Genomic DNA, 22120 nt, shown 5'->3' on the forward strand with positions numbered 1-22120 from the left:
AAGCGTTTCTCTAGGACTTCATTCGTTTGGAACATAAAATCTCTACAGCTCGACATTTAACGAAATGCGCGTGCGGTGGGTTTAAAACCCTAAACGCAGGATAAAACTTGTGTTCTCAGACAGGCGAGCATGAGATCACTGCAGCTTCGCTTCACTGGATTTTTCCAGTAGGGGACAATCTCTGAACACACACCCATTCGGGAGATGCTCGTTTTCCAGCCTGACAGCGTGGCTCTCTAAGGCTCTGACAATGGCGAGGAAATCTGCCAACGGAGACCTCTCTCGCTCTCCGTCGCAGGAGAAGAAAAAGCCGAAGGTGGGCTTTGTGGGAGTGGATGCCAGCGGCGCGGAGACGAGCCGGGACGGCGCGCTGCTGATCGGGAGCGGAGAGAGCGCGCGCCGGAGCTCCAGCGGCAGGATGGGTCTATATAGAGCGCGAGCGAGCTTGGGCGGCGCGCGCGGGACTCACCGACGCAGCGCGGGCTACCGGAGACTGCAAAATTTCCTCTACAACGCACTGGAAAGACCGCGAGGCTGGGCGTTTGTCTACCACGCTTACGTGTGAGTAAAGCTGCATCACTTAGGGTTACCGCCTAAGACACAGCATAGCGCCATTGTGCTTCGCTCAGAATGGGGAAAAGTTTTGCAACAGCTGCACGTTTTGCCGCAGAACGCCGTTTCCCATCAGTCCCGCATCAATGTGGCCCTTGTGTAAGATGCTTCACCCTGCACGTGACTGAACTGACTATACCACACTTAAAACGTCAACATGAAACATTTTAAAACTATAGTATTTGCTACTGCTTTTATTTGTTTATTTATTTGGTTATTTATAATGTAATTGACTTATTGCCGTTATTTTGTTGAACAAAGGGAAACCTGTGCACAGAGCCAGAGACACACCTTTTATGCAGATGGGGATCCTTTCTTTTCCATTCGTAGAAAGCCTCAATAAGCGCGTGACCGCTTACATTCAGCACCGGTCAGCTCCTGTACACTGCTCCAGCAGCAGCGATAAACACACACACACACACACACACACACACACACACACACAGGGGGGGGGAGTGGGGAGGAGAGAGAGAGAGAGAGAGAGAGAGAGAGAGAGAGAGAGAGAGAGAGAGAGAGAGAGAGAGAGAGCTATGAGTCGGTGCAGTGCAGATACCTGCTGTTAGACTGCTTATTCTAAGAAACCTAGCATTACCTTGAACACTGATCTTACTGAGCCTAGGTGTGTTGCACTTGATATGATGAGTTAGGAGGAAAACAGCCAGGGACTAGTTTAGTAAAACCATATTTGCTTCATGTATTCACCGTTAATACTACATATGTGGAAGTATGGCTGTAACCAGGATAAAACCTTTAACATCCTTACTGAAATGTGGCATCGTTAATATGATGCATAATGTGTTTGATTTGTTGTCCTTTCACTTGCCCATAAATTGTGTGATTCAAGTTAAATATTTTGCTTTGTGAGACAACCTGTTGATTTTTACATTTCTGTTACATGAGTTTACAGCTTCAATACAAAACATAATAATGTACTTTATTGCACTTTTAATGTTATTAAAGGGTTACATTACATTACAGTGATCCAAAAGTCGGGATCCCCATAGCTCGTGACAGCTATAATCACGAATGCTTTGACTGAACACACTAAGGCCAATATGTTTCCTCTTGGGGAGTCATATATGGGGTGTCTGAGGGAGTGGATAGGTACAGTAGCCCAGGGAACAAGAATTGTCCATGAGAATAAGAGATGAATTTGAATGGTTCATCTCTTGGTTTTCTGATGGTTTTCTTGAAACTCAGCATTGAGTGTCCCATTAGCTCAAGTCTCCAAAGTACATTAATGCTTGCCTGATTTCTCAGCCAGTTTGAAACGATCCAACTATGTGGTTCAGAGCTGAAAGGCAAGCTGTATAATATGACTAAAGCCATTTCAAATAGCTTTCACTTTAATTGTTCAATCTAGCCTTCTGAACTTAAAACTTTAGCTCTCAGATGTCTGGTGGTGTGTGCTAGATTTATTATTTATAAACCCACAGTTTAGAGCCCTGGTCTCCTTTTTGTTTTGACGTGAAGCATGCTGACTTCATTATCTTGCCCTTCTAAGATTTATTTTTGTTACCTTCCTCCATTGTTGTGATAGCTCTCTGCAAACAATACTGCTCTATTTAACTTTTGTGTAAGGGTGGAGAAAGAGCTGATTTAGTGCTTTCAGCTGTTTCCTTGAAATATTCGAGAAAGCATTTTACATAGACACATTTATGTGGATACAGGAATAGCTTAAAAAAGCTTGTCACAATGTTGTAAGCATCATGATACATCATTCTGGTTATCTTGTTTGTCAGGACAGTGTTTAACGATGAAGAGCTTCTTCAGAGTGGCTCTCCGTGTCCAGAGTGAATTTAGATGTCTCTTGCTGACTGAGTTGAATAAGTGAAATCAATTCATAAATGTGTCTTTGCTGCTGTCATACTTGATGTACAATATCTGTAATAGTTCACTTCCAAAAACAAATACAGCTAAAACATCTAAGAGAAAAACATACATATTTAGATATCTTAATTCAACGTAATTAAGTATAAAAGATAAATATTGAAATTTGAAATATTTCAAATTACTATTAAATATTTTGGTGCATACATACAGTGGAAATAAGGAAGTTCCTTGAATATTGGTAAAAGAAACTATACAAATTTTATTCAGACTTGTAAAGGGTTTTAATGAATATGGATCATTCTTGAAAAATGTACAATATAATCTCACATAAAACTATTTCTGTCGCTGTGCCTACATACTCTAAATCTATTCTGGTTCAAACTAATACAGCAGTAAATATGAATCAAAGTAATGAGAAATCATTAACCTCCTTGTGTGTTAGCTTGTTGACTCCCGGAGGCTACGTTAACAACACAAGAAAATACATGATTCAGAGATTGAGACATTGAATAGCACCTAAAATTACTTCTGTGAGAATAAAATATGTACATAATCAGAAAGCACTAGATTTAATTTGCACTTAATTATGAATTAAATTGTATTGTGTATAAAAACTTTTTAGGAAACTATGTGAAAATGAAGGAGGCCATTCAGGTACTTGTTGAATCCCTTGATTATTGCACCTTTCTGTTGAGGTACAGTATTTTTAAGGGAATATTATCTAAATGTCTTCATTCTTCATAGGTACATCTAACGTGGGCGCTTCCTGAATGTGCTTGCATTAGATTTGAAACAGTGATGCATACAATGGCGAAAATGGGCTAGCATACCATAGTAATAAACTTGAGCTCGTTGAACCACAAATACAGCTTGGCTTAACAAACTTCCCTTTAATACAAAAGAAAGACTCCCTTTAAGACTTTTCTCTCTCTTGGCACTTGGGCAGTGGAATAAATTTTCCCTGAATGTCTGAGTGGAAAAGCTGGCAGCTGATGCAACACTAATCATGCACTTTAAAATATTATCCTGCTTATAACATTTTGTATAAAAACTCTGTTTTATTATATCAGATTACTTTAAGATCATAGCTGCTTGCTTGCACCATTTATACATACTTTATGGCAACCCTGGAGGCAAAATACAGTATAATGGCCGTACTCTACATGCGGGATGCTTCACAAACATCCAATGCTCATACCCATGGCAGACACTACTGTAGCTCTGGCTTTGCATAATAATCATAATCCAACAATTTAAATATTTAACACGTTAAATGTGTACAGTAATATTAGGCAATACCTGGGAGACACTGAGCTTTTCCGTAGGCCATATTTCTTTATTACATTCACTATTAGATTCAAGTTGACATCATTTATTGGTTGACTTTTTTGAGGATGTTTTTAAGTAATTCAATTCATGTGACTAGACAAGCAGGATTAAAAACTATAAGAACACAGTAATAAATATAATAACTATTATAATGAGGGGTTGTGTTTTCTACCACTCTTGTGTTTTCCTCCTCATTTGGAGAGCTGTCTTGAGATATAGAATATGCCCAAATCTATAGATTTAAGTGTAAAATAAAAGTCTTCAAGGCAATATATTCATTACCAATTTGTGTAATACATTTTCTTAGGATCCCTGCTGTTGTGAACAACTGTCTCTATAATGATGCAATGTTCATTTTACATCATAATGACTAATAAAGTCTATTGTCCTACTATATTATATTATACAATAATACAATATAAATGCTAATGTAAATAGGTGTGTTTTCACATTCTGCTTCTAACCTTTCACTAGGTTAGGTTTGATAATATTCAGTTTTGTGTTTTATAAGTAATAATAAGTTTCCCTTTAGCACAGACAGGTTTAAAGATCTTATTGAGCTTCAGTTTCAGACATCAAAGAGCTTTTTTTTTTTTTCAAAAAAAATTTCAGAAGAAATTCTCATGAAGTGATGCCTCATTCCACTAAATGATTAGTGCATCACACACACACACACACACACACACACACACACACACACACACACACACACACACACACACACACACACACACACACACACACACACACACACACACACACACACACACACACACAGAGGGAGAGAGAGAGAGATTAGGAGGTGAAATGTGAAAATGAATCTCTTCATGATCAGGTTTCATCACTTTTGATAATGTTCTTTATTTCTCTGACCTACAGTCACATGCCTGTTGCTTAATCACTATTTTTGCCCTCTTTTAAATAATGTCAAAATTCCTTAAAGGTTCGTTTAATTTAGGACAGCTGAAGGCTAGGATATTCCTAACTATTGTGAGGGGTATTGTGAGTGTGCTATCATCATGACAACTCTTCAATAATTTAAAAGCATTCTTCATGACACTGAGCTTTTATAAGAGAGGAGATTGTACAGGTCTATAAAATTATTAGTCCATTTCAGCTGTCTGCTACCTGCAGTGTTTCCTGTCTTGTGTACAGTATATGAGGCAGCAGTACGTTAGACAGCCAAGCTACATGTTTGGGTTCGCTTGAGTGTTCCAGCTTGTATTTATAAAGACAAATACTGCAGTGAACATTTGGAGATGTCTGAGATAACAGCTGCACAATGTGTTGGTCAGAAAGTGCAGATTTGCACAAGCTCTAGGCTAAAGATTGATCAATATAAGATCTGGCAGATCAGGAAACACAATTGGAGTAAAATGACATTATGAGCTCATGAATTAACCTTACAATGTAGCACACACAAAACTGTGAAGCACGATAACGCAACATATTTTAAGGTACAACATATTTATAGATCTATCTATCTATCCATCCATCCATCCATCCATCCATCCATCCATCTATCTATCTTTCCATTTTATGCAGATCTCAGATATCCTGCATGTTATTGTTGCTGTTCACTAGCTTTTAAATCGGTTATTAAATTAAATTCTAATGTGCTTTTTCAGCATGCTCTCTCTCTCTCTCTCTCTCTCTCTCTCTCTCTCTCTCTCTCTCTCTCTCTCTCTCTCTCTCTCTCTCTCTCTCTCTCTCGCTATTTGACAAAAGAGCCTGTCTGGATCTTGCTGAGTCGTCACTGGTCTTAAACATACTGCATCCTGACACCTCACCACAGGTTGAATCAAAGCCACTTCAGCTTTATTTTAGTTCAGATTTTTTTTTTTTTTTTTTTAGATTTTCAGCATCACTGCACTTGGCTTTGGCTTAAGCGAAGAAGATGCTAATTTCTAAATGTAAATACAATTAAGTCGAAGGTTTAAAACACTGTTACTGGTTAAAAATGTAAAATAATTAACATTGTTAAAAAGTTACTGTAGATCAATTTCTTCACACATCTAGGCTCTGAGATTGATCTGCTGCAGACTGATCTAAAATAGACCTGGATCGAGAAAAACAGGTTTACCAAAAATAAATACATTTCATGTGAAATCTAAATATATATATAATTGATTTTATTTTTGCTCTTTCAGCTTCCTGCTGGTGTTTTCCTGCCTTGTCCTATCCGTGTTTGCTACCATAAAAGAGTTCAAAAACAGTTCAGAGAATGCCTTGTACATTCTGGTAAGTGCCTTAAAACACAACTTTATTTCTGATAAACCTTTATTTTGCACTAAAGCCTTTCACAATTTTTCAAAAGACTTTCACATTAAATCTTTTTCTATCTTTTCACACCTATTGCTCAGAATCAGTGACAGTATCACACTGGAATAAGTGATAGACAGGTCATGTTATCTAGTGTTAAGTGCTGTGAACACGACCCAGCGTGTATCCGTTGAGGTCTGTTCTGTCAGAAAGGTAGAAACGCTGCTCTTTACTTTATCATAGCTGTGTCAGAAGCAGTGTATATTATTACCTTTTAGGCTCTTCTGACAAGTTTGTGGGACCAGATCTAAATATGTCACTTATTATTAGTTTTCCTGTAGTTGCTGAATAGTTCAGTGATCAGTAAGAATCAAACATCCAGTACATCCGTACCTTTATGATGAAGCTGTTACTATTGAGCAATATCTCACTGAAGGCATAATAAAAAATGACATGGGACAAATCTGTATGTATGTAGAAAGCTGTCTTTGTGATTTGTATTTTATATATTTTTTGTTCATTCTACTGTCTTGCTGGTTATATTGCATGCTTTTTCCAGATACCAATCAAGGTAAACAGAATAGAAAATGAAGTGTTACGAGCCTTGCTCAGGGGCACAACAGCAGCAGCTTAGCAGTCTTCACTCAGCTTTAGCTGGGTCTTGAACCTCCAGCCTTCTGAGCAACAAAGCCTTAACCATCTTAACCACCACTTCCCTGCATAGCTGTAACCCTTTAATTTAAACAAAAAAAACAAAAACAATAATCTTATGACAGTGTAATAATTACTTTCGTTGGATAATGCATACTTACTCTGTCTACTATTAGGATTTCTTCCAAAAACATTTTTGGGGAGAGAAAGGAGGGTTAATATTTAAGGGTGATCTTTACAGCCTGAGGGAAGAAACAATTTAAAAACCTGGTGGTCCTGGAGCAGATGCTCCTGAAGGAACAATCTTTTCTCAGACAGCAGGAGGGGAAACAAACTGTGGGAGAGATTGAGTCATTAATGATGCTGAAGGTTCACACAATGCAAAGAACAATGCTGGTTGTATATCTCCTGCTTAGGCAGTATGAGTCGGCTGCAAACATCGGTCTCTTCATCAAATTTGTAAGACAAGCTTAATGATGTGTAATCACTTAAATGGGTGTGTCGGCTACAGGGAGTGAAAATATCAGCTGAAATAAAAATCAAAACAAAGGAACTATTTTACATTCTACAATTGGAACTAAAAAGAAACAGCAAATAATATAACAGTACAATATAACAGCCAATAATCAGATGCTAAAAACATAACCATATAGAGGGATCCTGTCTCTTGAAAAGACCCTGCCTGCCTATTTATACCAGCCACCCAGACAATACCAGTCAAAATGAAAAACCGAATAATAAGACAGAACTTTATTTTATTTCTTGGCCTCAAATATCTGTAATAAGATCCTGCAATCTTAAGTTACAATGTATTAGTCATACCAAATTTACCAATATAACTAATGCTATTAGATACTATTATGCTGACACCCAATCCAGGAAATGACAAAAGAGCTCACTGACAAACAAACAGATATTTAAATCTATTCCTCAAGCTGAATCTCAGATCCTGTAATTATGTGACACAGATTGATTTTTATAACTGAAATTTCAAAATGTACTATTAGAGGTTTGGAAATTACTGCACTTTCTGTCTCATTTATAATTCATAGCTATAATGTAGATTCTCCCTAGACTTTTTATACTATTGCTTTTATATTGCTGCATGCCACTGATGAACTGTGGGATTTTACTGGTAATATGATACGTCTCTACATCTCCTTAGGAAATTGTGACCATCGTGGTGTTTGGTGTAGAGTATATAGTGAGGCTCTGGGCTGCTGGTTGCTGCTGTCGCTACAGAGGATGGAAAGGGAGGCTGAAATTCGCTCGCAAGCCGTTCTGTGTTATAGGTGAGGCCAGTTGTTCTTTTCTGGGAACATGAGACATCTGTATCTTTACCTCCCTTCACTTCGGCCCCCAGCCCCCTACCTCCACATCCTTTCTCTTTTCACTTGGCCTTTTACTCCTGAGACAGGAAAATGGGCCTTGCTTGCATTTTCAGGGAAATAAAAGCACAAATCTGTCTGGCATTCTCTGAACTGAGACACTAGAAATGTCAGTGCTCTATTAACTACAGTAAACTACAGTAAAATAATGAACGGCTGCTTACTTGCTCTCTCCATTCGAGCTGCCACATATACTCACACAGAGAAGCTGCAGTGGCTGTCAGACTGGTCTCAATCACAGACTTGTACCTTGTTCATCACTCCTAACGAAAGGAGCAAACTGGGAAATTTTGTTCACAGGTATACACGTCATGGCCACAAGAATTTTAATAACAGAGAGAAAATATTTACCATTAGATAAGGGATGGGTCTTCAAAGAATAAATGACATAAGGGCCATTTTAAGTTAAGCATAAAAAGTGACTAAGACTTTTCCTATGCAGACATCATGGTGCTGTTTGCCTCTGTGTCCGTGCTGGCTGCTGGCTCTCAGGGCAATGTGTTTGCCACTTCGGCCATCCGCAGTCTCCGGTTCCTGCAGATCCTCAGGATGCTGCGTATGGACCGCCGGGCAGGCACATGGAAACTCCTGGGATCTGTGGTTTATGCACATAGCAAGGTGTGTGTCTGCATGTATAAACAAGACATCACAGACATCACAAAGTTTGCTTACTGCCAGTAGGGAAGTCAACTTTCCTCAACAAAATGATAAATCAGTGTGAGTGGACTGTAAATCAAGTGTTTTAATGAGCAAGACTTTCTCTGCCTTAATTTAGTAGGTCTATTCTAAAGCCTGTGTGATGCTTCTGAGAAGTCAAAAATGCTGCAGTAAAATGTACTTTTAAGAAAATCAGTATTATTATAAACCATATTATAAATTCCAGAATTATTCTGACTGTAGAATGTGATATTGGCACAGTCCTAGAGCTTAATTTATAATCAGTTTTATTATTTAAAATGTTAGAAACATCTAAACAGATCTAAGATAGTAGTAATGTGTGCTGTCTGTTTTTGTTTCTCCTAGGAGCTCATCACTGCATGGTATATTGGCTTCCTCTGTCTCATCCTGGCCTCTTTTCTGGTGTACTCAGTAGAGAAGGATAATAATGCAGCTATGTTCGAGACCTACGCTGATGCTCTCTGGTGGGGCCTGGTGAGTATCATAGACACTACCATCAGCCCAGGCCTTTGTGAATTTATTTACTCTAGCACTAGAGCACTGCTGCTGTCTAATGAGGTTGTAGAGTCTCATGTGGTATTAGGATAGCTGAGGAAATCTATTCCATTACTGTTTGAATTGACTAGAAATGCTATTGACCACTAACGTAAAAATGAGGATCAGGCTTACTGATGAGGAGAAAGTGTTCCGATTCACACATATAGAGAAGTGTATTTATATTGTTTTTAATGAATTTCTTAATTTCTAAAAAAATAAAAATAAAAATCAATTAATAAATAAAAATGATTCCTGATTCTTTGTCAACTGCAAGCAAAGCAGAAAAATACCATATAAGGATCATGCTGATTAAACCACTATCACATGTACCAATCGAATTAATTCTATTTTATTCAAGAATATCCTGGTTTAAAACATTTATTGATTTTGTGCTCTTGAACAAATAAACTAAACTTTTGATAACCTAAATGATAGATTAAAAGCAATCCAGTTCACAGTGGACTCTAGGTTTCTGAATCATGTGGAAACATATCTTTATTCTCAGATCACTTTGACCACTATTGGTTATGGGGACAAGGTTCCTGCCACATGGAATGGACGCCTGATTGCCGCAACCTTCAGCTTGATTGGTGTGGCTTTCTTTGCTCTGCCAGCAGTAAGTTCAGTACAGTAGCAAATTTCAAATCTGAGGCTCAAATCCTTGAGACAGATGTTCTTCCTATCCATCTTACAAATGTAGCTTTATTTGTATGTTCTTTAAACAATCCCCATCCTCCACATACTCTCTCAGGGTATTCTGGGCTCAGGCTTTGCTCTGAAGGTCCAGGAGCAGCACAGACAGAAGCATTTTGAGAAACGCAGGAACCCTGCTGCAAGCCTGATTCAGGTAAATCTCATTTGTCACACCACAGGCAGGACACAGCTGCAGACCTGAACTGAATATGCGAACAGGGTTTTTAATTTCGAGCCTGTGCAGGGATTCTGATCCTGTGCATTTGCAAGAATAGAATTTATGTATGTTTATGCTGAGGTTATAGAATGATATTTTTCAACATTCAACCATATAGTTCATGAAAGAAATCACAAAATTATGCCATTGCTAATAATGAAATGTATGGAAATGTACAGTATGTATGCCTTTGGACTCTTAGCCTCATTAGCATTTCAAATATTCTTTTAAAATACTATGTATGCGCTTATCTCATTCATACATTAGGATCGCCTGGATGAGCTCAGTTCTTCATGGTACATTGCCTGGCATAAATATTCATCTCTCTTGGACTTTACATATATTATAGTGTTACAACCTGGAACTGAATGTTTTCTCATCACTGGGATTTGACTAGGCTATTCTAGTACAGTCAAATTCTTGATTTTGAACCACTCCAGTGCAGCTTTGGCAATATGTTTAAGGTTATTGTGTTGCTAGAATGTGGACCACTGTTGCAGTCTCAAGGCTTCTGCAGACTAAAGCATGATTTCTAAGAACGCCTTTTATACAACTAGCTCAATCTTAATGTTTTCATCACCATGTATCACTGTGGGGATGATGTTTTCAGGCTGCAAACATTTCAAATAATCTCTAGCAACCTCTGGTCATGCATGAACAGTTGTAATTATATCGAGATCACATGACATATACTCACAATTAAGTCTATTTTCTTTCCAGGTTATAGCACTAAAAATGTGAAATTTTCCAAAATGGTGTACCTATCTTCTATAATGTTTCAAATTTTTAATTGGCAAAATTAAATTTATGCTTTATCATCAGGCGGCTTGGAGATTCTATGCTACAAACCTCTCTCGAACAGACCTGCTGTCAACTTGGGATTTTTACGAGCAGACAGTATCTGTTCCAATGTACAGGTATCGGCAATGCATTTTAGCTGTTATTTTAGTTTCAGCAATTACATCACAGTGTCATCATTTTTGGTATTTTGCAGTTACTCTATGTGATACTTTTGTACTGATAAGATTTATATATACAGTATCTCATACAGTGTCTCTGGGGTGCCACAAAAAATGGATATTAATCCATTAAAGCCCTTCAAGCCTTTAGAAAAAAATAAGTGCAATCTGCCAAATTAGTGCCTACAACAGCTTTTATTTTACTGTGATGGGATGCTTTCACTGAGCCAGCACTACAAACATTCTCTCCTTTCTCTGCCAGAAACATACTGTCCAATTCTACTTTTACGTATTAAATGAGGTTCCCATTTTGGTTTCATGTCTTGTTCTATTGTAGCTTTATACCACAAATGATTCATTTTTGCAGAAGTGTAATTAATGTAATGCAACAGTATACTTGGTTGGTAATATGCCATGATAAGATAATGTTATACCATGACATATTATATAGCCTTAAGTATGTGGACACCTGATGTGAACCTTCCCTAAACTGTTGATCACTTTACATCTTTAATAATGCTCTTGTGGCTGAATGAGTACAAATCCCCACAGCCATGTTGCACAATTTAGAAGAAAGCCTTTCCAGAAGAATGAATAATATAACAGCTCAATTTTTTTTTTTTTTTGCAAAGTTGTGATCAGGTGCTGTGACAGCAGAATTCATGATATTTACTGTAGTTGTATGATTGTATTGTACCATGACTTTTTCGGCTCACTATACCATTTCCACAAGGTGTAGCTGCTGTAGTACAATTTTTACAAACATTTCCACTAAACACTTCAATCTGAAAGATCACTAAAATAAGAGGGAACAAAAGGAACAAAAAAAAAAATCATGAAAACTATTTGATAGACAAACCAAAAGGCTAGGCAATAATCGTGAGGCATGCTAAAGCTCTGGCAATTGGCAAACAAGTATAAACTCACAAGACTTTCAAGAGAGTAAGGTTAAAGACATGTCCTTGGTTGACAGCCATAAATGTTAACCATAGGTTCGAGTCTCAGAGAAATGTCTGTCCACAAACTCCTCACTTACTCAACTTAACTGTTAACTGCATGATAACCAGAGATCATAATGATCATAGACAGATGCTCATAGCTTCTCTATAAATAGTAGAATTTCCCTGAAATGCTATAGACAGGTTTTCATCAAGATGGTTGCCTTGGAAGCAGATTGTAATAAACTGTATAGAGATTTTGAAACCTGATCATTACAAAATATTTATAGGGACCTGAGGTTGTATTGCAAGCTCTCTTCCATTTATTACCCCCTCAGACCTAAACTGACTTGTAGGCAATAAGGCTGTAGCTGTTCTTCCAGAGAGACACAGTTTCCAACAGACACAGTGACTAAATATATTATACTGCTGTTTTGGTTTAGCTCACAATAATCAATGAAGGAGTGCTGACCCCTTCCCTTCTTCTGTAGAAATAAGAAGCCTGCAGACATCTCGACTGATGTAGCCTTTCTGCAAAGCCTCAGCAATTTATTCTTACATGGGTTTGTTTTCTATGCAGTTAGGAGGTGGATGTGTGATCAAGGTGGCATGATGGTTGAGGGCAGGTTGAAGGTATAGTCAAAGGTCATGATATTTACTGTATAGTGCAGGGGTCTCCAACCTTTTTGCCCCTAAAAGCTATTTTGACAAAATTAAGTTGGCAAAGAAATACCAGTTTTATACTATTAGTGACATTTATTTACAATAATTTAATTACATTGGCATAAACCAAACCAGTTGAATAAGCAATTTTTGTTTGAACTTTAAAAAAATAGCTACTCAGAAGTGGGTCCCAATCTACAGACGTTTTAGAGACCCCTGATGTAGAGACAGTGCATTCTCTGCATTTAATAAAAACACTTCTTTAAATTCAATTTAGTTTAGCTTTATACTGTCACAGCTAGTCTTAGGGCTCTCTATAGACACAGTGGCTAAGGTACTTGTGAGACGAGACAGGCACCACTAAGGAAGCTGCAATTTCTTGTTGAAAAAGCACAATTTTGGTAGCAGACTGATTAATTTGTGCACAACTTGCTAAGTCCACAAATTTAACCAGTGTCATAACATTAAGAATCAGGTGTGTAAATGCACAAAGCCTGCATGCACACCAACCCTTTTTGAATTACAGTGTAACATAATAATGTCATTAACAATGTGCTTGCAAGGAAGAAGGTTTGGAAGGATGGATGGAGGTTGTAGGACTCCTTTTTGTGGTTGAAGCTAGCAACCTTTCACACACTGATTATAGCCAGAAATAGTGAGTATATATATATATAAAATGCTTTTACAGGGAAGTTGTATTTTATAAATACCAGGTCTCGAGTGAACATACTGGAATCCTTGCATTAGATTCTTACAGTGATGTTTGCACTGATACAAGGCCCTTTGCTCCAGACATGAAGACGGAAAATACCTACCTAGGATGACCACCAAATAGACATATTTTATAATAAGGACTTAAGTTACATATAGTACCAGCCAAAAGTCTGGAGCCACTGGATTGACTATATATCTGTCATTGCCTTAAAAGCATTTTGATATTTAGTGTCCTTACCTTTTTTCCATAGTAACAGAAGAACCTTGAAAAAAGGTTATTTGATTATTGTTACATATCCTGGCAGATGAAATGAAGAAGAAGTTTGTTTTTATTGTCAGAAATTGCAGATACCAAATTTAATGGTGTCTTGTGTTTATAGTTTAAGATTACTGACTATATAGCCTACAGTAAATAAATAATGCCTGAACTGAATCCCACAGCACAGTGTTCAGACTTTTTTTTTTATCCTACGGTAATATTGTCCATACCAATAACCCCAAAAGAGCTAAATATATGAATTATGTTCATTCAGTCATTAAAGTTTAGAGGTAGATCTTTCTCCTGGGTCCAGGCCTCATTTATAGATTTAGTTACCATGTGTTGGAGAATCAAGTTAAGTCATGTTCTGCACAAAGTCTCTCAGGGAAAATCTTTTGCTATAACACAATCATATGTCAGAATCTCTTTTTTTTCTACAGGACAATCCTCTTCTCATCGTGTCTATAATCATTTCACAACATTATTTGAAAGCCATACTTAAAGCAAGACTTATGCCTAGTACATACTTCTTCTGTTTCAGTTTATTCATTATTATACATTGATTTCTATGCAATGAAGCAGAAGAAACGTAATTTGGTTATGAAGTGTGAATTTGCTATTTCTGACAATTACACAAGACCAGTGTCTTGTTTTTGTCTCATTTCTCATGCATGGATCTTGAAACAATAATCAAATAAATATTTGTGTTTTATTTTTTAGATTGCTGTTACTGGTATGTCTGGTACATTTGTGGAATGACCAAAAATTACACTGAGATTTGATAAAGGCTTGTGATTAAAAAACAACTATATATATATATATATATATATATATATATATATATATATATATATATATATATATATATATATATATATATATATATATATATATAGTGAAAATAATGATTATGTACAAATGCTTAGTACAAACATTTTTCATTTTAGATCCAGTGAGTATATCAGGCTGTTTGTGTTGGAATTGATTCTAACAGGAAAACTGTTAAAATATAAAAATAAGACTTTTTTTTGTAATATCTTGTAATAAAACAAACATGAATTAAATGTATTTTGCATATAACATACACATATAAAAAGATGTTATAGTTATATTTTCTTTAATAAGTGTGTATTGTGTGAACCTGTGTCCTCAGACTGATCCCTCCTTTTAATCAGCTGGACCTCTTGCGCAGTCTGAAGGGCAAATCTGGATTCAGGTTGGAGTGACACTTCTTTTGTAATATTAAATGGCTTGCTTCAAATCATAGTGCTAACATTAATCAGTGCTTTTTTTGTTGTTGTTATTTTAGATGATATTAGTTTTAATTTAGTCACAATTATTTTCTTAATTAATCAGTACTTCATTACTACTCTCACAACTCCCTCTCTATTATTCTTTTCTTTTCTTTTTTTTTTGAAACCAAAGAAAGGACTCACAGCCTGAAGCTTCTCCCAGGTTGGTTAAATAACTAAAGTTTGTATGGGATTTTTGAACGTCAATTCCCATAACCCACTCATTACAAAAATGATTCATGTCACAGATTTTTTGGGAGGTCTGTGCATCAGCATTATTCTGCAAATAAATGCAAAGTCCATGCGTTTCTCTCTGGATATCTGTTATACAAAACATTTATAGATAGATTCAATGAAGTAGCATTTTATATTACAGTACTGCTTTATGTATTTACAAGGTAGAGTTCCTGATACACACATTTAACGCCTTCTATCTATACCGCATTATGGAGTTAACAATGGTTGCAAAGATTAATTGAATTCCTTGATTTTACTAGAACTGTACACTTTTGACAAGTAAAATACCCTGTGAAATACTGTACTGTAATATTAAGTGCAGCTCATATTATAAAAGTTTCATTGTCTTCTCAATAAATTATCTCTTAATTATAGCCTCTACCATTTTGACTATTCCTTGTACAATCTCTTGTGTCTCTCACCACCCACTGAACCACACTTGCAGTAGTGAGCTTTCACACAAAGACACCCTCTGTGGGTGTTGCCCGAGAACCAATAGGTACCGTAGCACACAGATACTAACATCTGCACGTCCAGATTTCTCTCCAGCACTTGGATCTATGTCTTTTCCCTGTCTATAATTTCTCATTTTTGACCCTATTTTCAAGTTATTCTTTTTAAGGTAAATATGTCAAGTGCCACTTTTTTGGAGATATTTCAACACCCAGTTTTTTCCCTTTTCACCAGTTGTGTTGCGGCCAGTTAGATTCTGGTCTGATATGTAACCTATGATCACTATGCAGATCAGAATTTTAGCTTTGAGTGAATACAGAATGGGAGAGAGGAAATGTTAGAAGGATAGACCGATAGACAGATAGAAAGAGAGAGAAATTGCAAGAGAGATGCTTATGGCACAGCCTGAACATTTCAAGAGACCTTTCAACAGCTTGAAAGTTGCCCAATGGGGTTTTGTGAATTATGTGTAGTAAAATGTAAATACCAAAAAATAGCCCAAACGTTAACCAGTTATTAAACAAAGTTATACCTTTATACAAAACCTCTATTGGGAATCTCTTTCTCTTTTGAATAAAATGCTCAGAGCTGTGTAAAATACAGATAGTTTCTGTGTCATTAGACAATATATCCTTCTATTTTGCCTTTTTAGCAAGCTTTATTGTAAGCTAGCAATCTGCTGGTAATCTTGTAATGAATGACACGGTTGTATCTGTATTTATCATATTTAAATGACATTTAAAATCTAATCATATGGTAGCTGCTGCCCCAAGTACAAACCAAAAAACCCCAACACTATTTCACTTTACAAATCAACAAAACTATAAAATTGTACTTATTTCTGTGTTATCATCTTTGGCATGGCAAGCTCTGTACAAATCTTACCTCACAGTTTGTCTTAGTTTCTGAAATGACTTGACACAAATCAAATTTCAGCAGTAATTTAAGGCAAGCTTGACAATCGTGCACCTGATCAATGTGTTAGGTATTTTAGACCTTTTTTTCTTTTCTTTTACATAATGTCTATTATTATTATTATTATTATTATTATTATTATTATTATTATTATTATTATTATTATTATTATTATTATTATTTATTAATAAGAGACCTAACATATGAAGTCCGTAAAGCACACACGTTCAGCATGGTCTGCATACAAACACTTTCAGCATGCTACTGTATAATGTGCATGGTTTCTTTTGTCAATGCATTATACGTGGCTGTGGCAGCATGAGGGGGATGTAGATTGCATGGCGTAAACATTGAGAAGCCTCATTACAATTTCTTTTTCCTTGTTTTTGTGTGATATTTGGTGTAAATATGAATATGGATAGAAGCAGTTATACAAAGTGAAATGAAAATGTCATAGAGCCATTGAAATAATGTCTTAATGAAAATGGATTTATTGTTATATTGTTGTTGTATTAATGTATGGAGTAATTTGAATATTGACACTGATAGCAAATGAAAAAATACATACATTCTGACCTCATACAACATTAGTTCATGCATATTATAGATTAGCATTTTTTTGGCTTCTCTGTTGTCCAAAATGACAGGTTTTGACACACAGCTACAGTGAAACTACAACTAAATGTCAGTCTAAACAAGATGAAAAAAATGTTAATAGAAGCCTCTTTTAAATATTTCAAAAACTTTAGCATGTATTCATTATGAATCATGTTTCCACCATACAGAAGGTTAGGTTTTCTATTTAATTCACAGGATTACTGTATGTGGCAGTTCTTTCGCACTGTGTTATCATGTCTATTGGCATGATTTGATTGATTATTTCTTTACTTCTGTTTCACTTGTATACTCCAAAAATGCTTCTCACACAGCCGTAAATCGAGCATAAAAGAGAAAGCATTCCTCAGCCCTTCTAAGAGTGCAGGTGGAAAGGAGACAAAATCACCTGGAGCGGATGAGGGAGCAGAAGAAAGTCCAAGCAAAATGCCAAAGAGCTGGAGCTTCACTGAGCGAAACCGCTCCAGACATTCCTTTAAGAGCAAAGAGGGAAGGACCTCAGAAGGTCAGAACTATATATACACACACACACAAACTGTGTTTAATTTTTGGTCTTGTGTATATGGGTACTATATGTATAATAACATTGTATTGGCAGACTGGCAGACTGGCAGAAGCAGCTGTCACTTTTTCTCATGATCTGTCACATTCAACACATGGTGTCAGATATACTGTGGTCTACTAATTAGCATTGGTTATATAAAAAACAGTTAAAGCCTAATTATTTTTAACATGCATGTTTTCATTGACTGTACTGGTCCACGGGTTAGGCACAAGAATTTGAATACAGTAGCTCTCCTCCAATAGTTAGTTTCTTTGCATCTTCATGCCATGCTGTGATCAGCTTAAAGAAAATATATTTTATATTTCATTTCTTCCTGCTTACAGTCTACACTCTCATCGCTTCCTTTCTCATTTCTCTTCACTGAAAAAAGTGCTGATTGAGATGCAGGATGAAGACCTTGGAATGAAGAGATCTCCAGGTTAGGCTGTGATCCAGAAATATGATCCAGAAAGCATCCAGATGACATTGCAGTTTGCTGTAAAAAATATATATATATTTATTTGTAGTAACTGCAACTGATTTATTAGTCAATTACTGCCTCAAACATAAATGTTTTGGGGAGTTAATGGACTTCTACAGTAATAGATGAAAGTAATTTGTTTTGAAAATGTGGCCCAAAATGTTCACTTTCAGCATCAAAGCCATGACATCATTTAATCATGATGTGTTCATTCATAAAGGGCAATAATTAGTCACATAATGTCTGCATGACTTGTGAATGACATGTGGTTCTTTAAACCATTTTCATCTGAAACTTTTAACCATTTCTTTCCCATTTCTCTCTCTCTCTCTCTCTCTCTCTCTCTCTCTCTCTCTCTCTCTCTCTCTCTCTCTCTCTCTCTCTCTCTCTCTCTCTCCACATTTTGGCAGCAATTGAGGGGTTGATCAGTAAGACAAATCATGTTTTATAGGGTTGTGCTTTTACTTTAAGCCACAATAATACAAGCGCACCTAGGAGCAACTGAAGAAGGAGAAGACTGCATGTCTATAAATGGCTTTTTAATTACTGAGTTGCAGCTTGCATTAAAAAGATTTGCTTTGCATGCAACACTCTCTGTCATAAACTCTGCTGAGTCCTGCGTATTACCAACAGAGGTTTGGAAAGGCCAATCCTAGTAATGAAATAATATCAGAGACGCCTGAATATGCAAAATCTGCAGAGTTATTAATCATCAATTACTTTAATTGATTAAAGGTATTACAAGATGCAATGATACAGTTTGCAATTAATGTGTTTTTATGACTGAATGTGTTGCAAACAAATATATTTTGTCTTTTTGCCCCCCTCACCCCCACCCCGACCAAATTCTTTGCATTTACCTGCATGAGGGTCTCTCTGTGCTTTTGGAGGAAACAACTTTAATTGTTTACAATATTCAGTGACTTTATCAAAGACTCACTGACTATTATGTCATTTGAATTGTAGAATTTATGTAGAATTTATATGACTCATACCATATGATTCATATGACTCATATTAATATCTTAATTCATATGACATAAAAATATTCCTGTTACATTTTCTACCATCTGAACTTGCCAGCCGGCAGTAGTGTAGAAAACGAGTCCAAATGTGTCTTGCCGTGGGTCTTTTTATGTGTATAGTGTGGTTTAACATCCATTACGGCAGGTAAGTGTTTTGTGCATGGTTAATAATGCAATTTAGTCTTAGGATGAGAACAATGACGCATGTCCTAAAAGATAATTATGCAATATACAAATCTATCAAGTAATAACTTGACTTGATTGTACTCTTGAGCATTTGTGCTTTAATATTGAGATTATTGCCTAATAGTAGAACTGGAAAAGCACACTTGTGTAAAGTCTAATTAGTTTTTAAGAGCTTTTTTGTATTTGTGTGTTATAGAAGCAAGTCTTCCAGAGGACTTTGGTGACGATAGAAATTATGATTTTCTCCAAGATCTGTCTCCTGCACTGAAAGCCACCATAAGGGGAATCTGGTAAGAGATGGACAGATGAGCTGTCTTTTAATAATATTTGTGAAGGTTTTCAGTCACCAGGTTATTAAATAGTTTATATAAATTCAGTAATTGTTTGTGGACTTGATGTCAGTGACAACTACTTGACTATTTATTATTGACCAGCTTCTGTTTTAAAAGATGAGTTATGACCACTGTGTGCAAAAACATTAATAAAACATTTTCTATATTAAAGAGAGTCCTTGACAAATTAATAGCAATAAATATCAGTTTCATATCAGTTATGCAATATACAGTCCAAATGCATCATTTATTGTCTCAGATTATCTTCTGATCTGAATACTACATGTCTCTTGGTTGAGACCTTGTCGTTATAAGGCCTCAACAAGTGTGTGTGTGTGTGTGTGTGTGTGTGTGTGTGTGTGTGTGTGTGTGTGTGTGTGTGTGTGTGTGTGTGTGTGTGTGTGTGTGTATATATATATATATATCCTATAAGTACAACTGTAATCATGTTTTCATACAAAGCACTGTAATCTTACAAAACACTGGTCTCCAAATATTATTAATTGTTTCTCTTTTCTTGTAATGTCACATCTAGTGATGTCACTTCTGTTGATAATGCTGCTTTAACTGAGAAGATGTGCTTGTCCTGCTCTTAGTATCATGCGTTTCCTGGTGTCTAAGAGACGGTTTAAAGAGAGCTTGAGGCCATATGATGTAATGGATGTGATTGAGCAGTATTCAGCAGGCCATCTGGACATGCTTTCTCGCATCAAGAACCTGCAGTCCAGGCAAGACCAACGTCCATCCACAGCTGCATTTACTTTCACATAACAACTGGGTTCATAACTTCAGAGATCTTGTACATATGGTTTCTATGTACGCAAAAATTTGCCTTTTAAATGATCTATAACTGCTTCTGAAAGGCACAGGCACAGCGCCCTCTGGTGGTTACACAATGTACACAATATAAACACTCTCTGATTCTATACTATATATAGTGGATTAGAGCTGTCATATCCATGACACATTCACTCATCTCTGAGCAGCCATGCACCCAGAAAAAAAATTATATTATGCAAGAATGGATAAAAGTTTCACTGCCCCAATTTTTTTTCTCTCACATTCCAAAATTCAGTTTCTCTCTCAAATAAGATCCATATATATGTTGTGAAATCAAATCATCTTTCCACACATATTAAATATATTCCAACAGCAAATAACCATTGCCTGTATCTCATGTCAAATGTGGCATGGAATATATTCTCACTTATTTGTCCTTGGTTCTCTGTGGAGCACTGTGATTGCTATCCATGTGTTGCTTCATGATGCTTTGCCCCATTTCTTCTCTATGTACTTTGGCAGGATAGATTTGATTGTGGGCCCCCCACCCCCTTCGACCCCTCGCCATAAGAAGTACGTAATCAAAAGGCACAAGCGGTTTGCAGTTTGCCCATTATTGAACAGCATTGCAAAAATAATTAGTGGGGGACTAATACATTTATGCATGCCATTCTTGCATTTGAAAAGGAAAATTAACCCAACCATAAACAATAGAATCAGTGAAGCATGAAGCATCATAAGGCATGGTACCAGGTAATAAATTTTGAACATTCTTCATTTGTTCTATTTATTAATACCTTTTTTCTAGGTATTATGTCAAAGGTGTTGCAATGACATGGCTGGAATTAAATGTAGTTAATACTTCACCACTCATCTGGGTGGATCTCTCTGCATTGCAATATTGTTTTCCATGTGACCTTGTCCACTTTGACAGAGCGATCACTTGCAGCAAGAGTACAGGAGGTGCACTAGTCAAGAGGCTATCAAACTTGACATATGTTGTATGCGACAGTCTCGCAATATAAGCCTTTAACAGAAAATCGAGATTCGACAACACACAATCATCCAGCATACAGTCTAGCAGCTAGGTTAGAGTGGTATTAAAGTGATACCACAGGGGTGTTTTACATCAGCATTTTTTAAAGTAGTAAAGAGGCATACAGAAGAGCTAATGTCATTAACCAGGATTGGCAGGTTTCAGCAAAGTTTCAGCTATATTCACTCCAAAAAACTACACAACACCTAAAACTAGCTCAAACAATTCAGACATTTGAGATACATTTTCCTTCTTGTGGGAAACTGAGGTGCACTTGCATTCCTGATGTACAGACATTATACGCTTCATAATCCTTCTCCCAGTCATTACAATATTAAGTCTTTGTTTATGGAAATGCATTAGTATTAATGTTTTACTGTATTGATTTAGGCTTGTGTAAAATCCATCCTCAGAATCTTATTTTGAGATAAGTTTAGCACCTTGATTACTTATAATTGATTAAATAAGAACCACATGCATTACAAACCAAA

At 36.4% G+C, this 22120-nt stretch overlaps 1 protein-coding gene across 4 annotated transcripts in view; it reads left to right on the forward strand.

Moving 5' to 3' along the window:
* kcnq2a (potassium voltage-gated channel, KQT-like subfamily, member 2a) overlaps positions 1 to 22120 on the forward strand; it is a 25101-nt gene continuing 2981 nt past the window's right edge. The window contains exons 1-16 of one of the 4 annotated variants that reach the window (XM_047799991.1): positions 1 to 561; positions 5925 to 6015; positions 7853 to 7979; positions 8518 to 8693; positions 9099 to 9227; positions 9796 to 9906; positions 10042 to 10137; positions 11023 to 11117; positions 14887 to 14949; positions 15159 to 15188; positions 17560 to 17750; positions 18181 to 18228; positions 18681 to 18698; positions 19678 to 19771; positions 20410 to 20541; positions 21116 to 21166. In XM_047799991.1, coding sequence (XP_047655947.1) covers positions 251 to 561; positions 5925 to 6015; positions 7853 to 7979; positions 8518 to 8693; positions 9099 to 9227; positions 9796 to 9906; positions 10042 to 10137; positions 11023 to 11117; positions 14887 to 14949; positions 15159 to 15188; positions 17560 to 17750; positions 18181 to 18228; positions 18681 to 18698; positions 19678 to 19771; positions 20410 to 20541; positions 21116 to 21166 — 1763 coding nt within the window. In that variant the 5' untranslated portion in view covers positions 1 to 250. The remainder of the gene's footprint in view (positions 562 to 5924; positions 6016 to 7852; positions 7980 to 8517; positions 8694 to 9098; positions 9228 to 9795; positions 9907 to 10041; positions 10138 to 11022; positions 11118 to 14886; positions 14950 to 15158; positions 15189 to 17559; positions 17751 to 18180; positions 18229 to 18680; positions 18699 to 19677; positions 19772 to 20409; positions 20542 to 21115; positions 21167 to 22120) is intronic. The other 3 variants (XM_027167346.2, XM_047799990.1, XM_027167348.2) reach the window with 3 other exon arrangements.

This window comes from Tachysurus fulvidraco, chromosome 14 (assembly GCF_022655615.1).
Source record: "Tachysurus fulvidraco isolate hzauxx_2018 chromosome 14, HZAU_PFXX_2.0, whole genome shotgun sequence".
Classification (NCBI taxonomy): Eukaryota; Metazoa; Chordata; class Actinopteri; order Siluriformes; family Bagridae; genus Tachysurus; species Tachysurus fulvidraco.